General features: G+C 33.3%; 1 protein-coding gene across 1 annotated transcript; it reads right to left on the bottom strand.

Annotated features, from left to right (window-relative positions):
* Positions 1 to 410: 410 nt before the first annotated feature.
* On the bottom strand, positions 411 to 2,767 carry LOC143601901 (putative WRKY transcription factor 48). The gene is made up of 3 exons (XM_077079178.1): positions 2,151 to 2,767; positions 1,434 to 1,577; positions 411 to 1,284 (listed from the first exon to the last, which is right to left on the bottom strand). Exons 1-3 carry the CDS (start codon positions 2,582 to 2,584, stop codon positions 801 to 803), a joined length of 1,062 nt encoding a protein of 353 aa, XP_076935293.1. The 5' UTR covers positions 2,585 to 2,767; the 3' UTR covers positions 411 to 800.
* Positions 2,768 to 4,225: the final 1,458 nt, after the last annotated feature.

Here is a 4,225-nt window from a genome sequence, read left to right on the forward strand (position 1 = left end):
AAATCACTTTGGTTATAAAGTGAGATTATATCCATGAAATGGTCAACTAATTAAACCAGTTCAGTTATTTCATCCAACAGTTTACCATAACCAGTTTTCTAACATGACGTGTTATCCATATATAATGATGCTTGTTTTTTCTAACAGCGTTCGAAACCACCCAAATACTCGAGTTAGACTTTCTAAGGCAGGATGTACAACCTTTCACACTGATTTTAACACTCTAGGTCTGACTCACTCACGAACTCTTTGAGAAAACTCATCACTGTGGAAAACCACTTGAGTCATATTTTAAACCTGAGACCTTAAGCACCCCAAGCCTTAGACATCACCACATGCCATTGGACCAGAAGCCAACTAATATATCGATGCTTGTAATTCTCATAGCATGACATAGGCATGTGTAACATTATGTGCATATGTATATGTGCATTATACACACAAATACATACTTTGACAACCATACGTATGGAATAAGAACTTTTAGCTGATGTACAAAATCATTTACCTAAAATCCCCATGGCAAAATATCGGAATATCTGGCAAGTACAACGAATAAACGAAAGAACCAACAACATCAGCAAAGCCAACCCTTAGTTCATAATTAGCTAGCTAAAAACCAAACAAAAACCTAGTCATTGTACGTACACTGATCGATGATCAAACTTTCCTACGCATGATGAAATGTGTGCTTCTTTTTACCTACAAATAGGTATTCGATCCACACGTGAGAAACCGATCCTTGTACATTGTTAGTACATAAGCTTACTAGAAAGATTAATTTTTGAAACTATAGTACTTTAGTTCTGCTCTTTGGATTCGTCTTTTCGGATCTGGAATGGTATGACATCCTCAAGTAGACCATGATCTATAACCAGTGTAGAAGAAGGTGAAGGGCAAAACCGTGTTTCTTGAACGAGATGGGAGTATGATGATAGTTGGGTGCTAGCATTAGTGGTGTTAAAGCTTAAAGAAGATGATATTAATGGTGTTGTTTGGTTATGGAAATTATAGGATTGTGGTGGTGGTTGTAGGTGTTGGTAGTAAGGTTGTGTAAAAAGAAAAGATGAAACACTACCACCACCACTACCAACAACATCACCGCCCCTAAAACCCCCATAACCGGCTGTTTCGGGCAAGATCCGTATGGCTCCTCGAGGCGTCATTGGGTACGGGTGTGTGTTGGTACCTTCGTAAGTTGTGATCACGATCGATGGATCTTCGGATGATCTTTCGACTCGCTTCTTCACTCCACAAGATACACTTGTGCACCTATGGTAACTCCTGTTTTGAACAACATAATCTATTTAGTATTACACTACTAAGGAAAGTGTATGAACTTTGTACACTAATATTTGATGTTGTGCATACTAGGGCAACAAAATGAAGGGGAGTAGAGAGAGAAAGAAATGAAATATAGAGAGAGAGTATACCTAGGATAAGGGCTGTTTTTCACAGCTTTCTGACCGTACTTTCTCCATCTATAACCATCATCCAAGTGATCAATATCACTCTTTGTCATGAATGCAAATTTTGGTTCCCTTTGTTTTTTAGGGTTCTTCTTTTTGGGTTTTAACCTGCAAGACACACTCAAGATGATTCACATTTATTCAAGAATAAACCACCTCTTAATCTATAATTAACCTGAAAAAAGAACACTCACTTTTGTAATAATTAGATATAAAAAGAATATGGATAAAGAAAAGAATATAGATTTACCAAATCCAGAAAATATATGCATCACTTAAACATCTGTTCATCAAATCTACTTTTGGGTGCGTGTATGTGTGTGAAAAGTCCTAACTTTTTCTTGATCAAAATAATAATTTTCAAAAATCAAATAAAAACACCGCGTATGTGTGAAACCAGAAAATGGTTCACTTTTTCAGGGTAAAATTAAAAAAAAAACACTTGAATTATACATAACTTATTAAATTTCTTGATTTTCATTTAGCAAAGAAGAATGGTTAAAACAAAACGAAGATTAATTAATCATCATGATTCAAAACACACACAAGAAACACCATCAGTGTGTGCTAATGATATGATGATAAGACAAATAACACAATTAATTATGTGTAAAAATTCATTTGTGTGTGACTGTGTATTCAAAAGTACTAGAAACAAAAAGGGTTCTTTTAATTTCTTACTGTTTGTTAGTAATAGTACTCTTTTCTTGATTATCATCATCCTCATCATCATGAGCTGATCTATTATTATTATTATTATTATTATTATTATTCTCCTGGTCACCATTATTAGCACCCTCGTTTGAAGAGCACGAGACAGAAGAAGAATTTGGCGTTGGTGTATTCACCAATTCACCAGTCTCCGGCACGGTGGAAACCGGTAATGGATGATGGTGCTTCTCATGTTGTTCCACTACCAAATCCCCTGGGGGAGTAGGTTGTTGAAGCAAGTCGAATAGAGACGTGTTACCATAGTCTTGAAAAGCCAACATGTCAAAGTACCCTTGAGGTACATCAAAAAGACCACCACCACCACCGTAGACTGCCGGAATCTGATCGGAAAATGTTGTGTTTGCCATCAAGTTTGTATTCTTTAACTCCTCTTTCTTTGCCATAAACTGAATATCAAAGGCATATATTCTTCATTTGCAGGCTCTTTAAATCTAGAGAGAGAGAAAAAAATGATTTGAGAGTGTGGTTGGTTTGGTATAAGTGTGAAGAGGCTTTTTGTATAGTATTTGTAATACAAAGGAAGAGAGATATAGGGGAGGAGAGGTAGCTTGTTTGGGAATTTAAAGTGGGGTCAATTACATCTTGCTCCCCAAACTCTTGACAAATTTCATTTAGGCCCTTTATTGGTGGTTTTCAATTCAATCACTCAACATATAAAATTATAAAATTGATCCATCAAAACAAACTTTTATTCCCTTAAAAGTTTTTTAATATATGATACGTATAAACCTTTTTTTATTCAATAGAAGTAGCACTTTTATTTTAGATTATAATATAATAGAAAGACTAACAAAACATATTGTTAATCATAAGCTATTAAAACTTCATGTGATCTACAAATAGCGCATAATGGTCGTTAGAACTTAATCATAAGCTATTAGTAAAACTCTAAAAAAGTTAAGAACTCTTAGGAACTCTACACAACCAAACATTTTTTTAATTTTTTTATATATTAACATTATTTAAAAGTAGTTTTATCATATTTTATATAAAAATTTTTGATTGCATATAAATAACAAGTTTACATATGTGTAAAATTTATGTACTAACAAATTTACATAGGTGTAAAAAAAACCATAGATATGTATAAAAACTAATTTTTAAAATTGTAATCGTAAATATACATATAAAAAATGATAAAGCTACACTCAACTAACATTAACATACAAAAAATTTTATAAAAAACATTAGTTTTCATGGGTTCGTTCAAGTTCTTAAATAATTTAACAGTTCTGTAATGATACTCATCCTATATATATATATATATATATATATATATATATAACTAGTAAACATTACTTAGATAAATGCTTGATAAACTTGTGTAAGGCCCAATTTATGATTAGTCTTTCGTATTTGTATTTTGTATATCTTTGTGTATGTGTTAGCTTGTTGGACTTGTATTTTGTATGTTTGGGCCCAAGGCCATATTTATTTAAGCTCATTGGGCCGTATATAATGAAATGGTGTATGAGATCACACATTATATATAGAGTGTGTAACTCATAATAAAAAAAATAAAAAATAACCTTTTGTCAAACCTTATCTCATGCAACTCATAAGCTCTCTCTTTTCTCTCTCACACTCACGGCAATAACAAACACCAAACAAGATCCGAGATCTCGGTCGTCACTAGTGATTTCCGCTAGCTAGTGTAGAGGTTGATCCAAGATAACTAGTTGTTGTGTTGTTAGATCCGGTCAAGGGACCTATAATTGGTATCAGAGCTTTCGGGATCTTGTAGTTGTAGATCTTGGGTCACAACCTTGGATTTTGGTTTTGTTTGTGTTAAAGACGGATTTTCGAGAGTTCTTGTGGGTTATGGTTTGTTCAAAGCCACAAAAGTGTTCAAAAAGTTCATAATCTTCAAGTGTTCAAGCTTTGTGTTAAAGTTTGTGTGATAAAAGTACAAGAACTTTGTGTTAAAAGGGTTGAAAATCTTCAAAATGGTTGTTAAAAGTGTTTGAATTATAGATATTTGTGATTATCCATAAACGGTCAAAGGTGATTGAAGTGACTTTCAT

This window comes from Bidens hawaiensis, unplaced genomic scaffold (genome assembly GCF_021521415.1).
Source record: "Bidens hawaiensis isolate Kalapana, Puna unplaced genomic scaffold, B.hawaiensis_p1.1 tig00057606_1, whole genome shotgun sequence".
NCBI classification, from domain to species: domain Eukaryota; kingdom Viridiplantae; phylum Streptophyta; class Magnoliopsida; order Asterales; family Asteraceae; genus Bidens; species Bidens hawaiensis.

Bases quoted from the DNA above. Each gene is read 5' to 3' on its own strand.
- LOC143601901 (XM_077079178.1), bottom strand. From the start codon at position 2,584: ATGGCAAAGAAAGAGGAGTTAAAGAATACAAACTTGATGGCAAACACA. The intron at 1,578-2,150 runs GTAAGAAATTAA...TGTGTCTTGCAG, and splicing joins AGTACTATTACTAACAAACA to GTTAAAACCCAAAAAGAAGA. The intron at 1,285-1,433 runs GTATACTCTCTC...TGTTCAAAACAG, and splicing joins AAAAACAGCCCTTATCCTAG to GAGTTACCATAGGTGCACAA.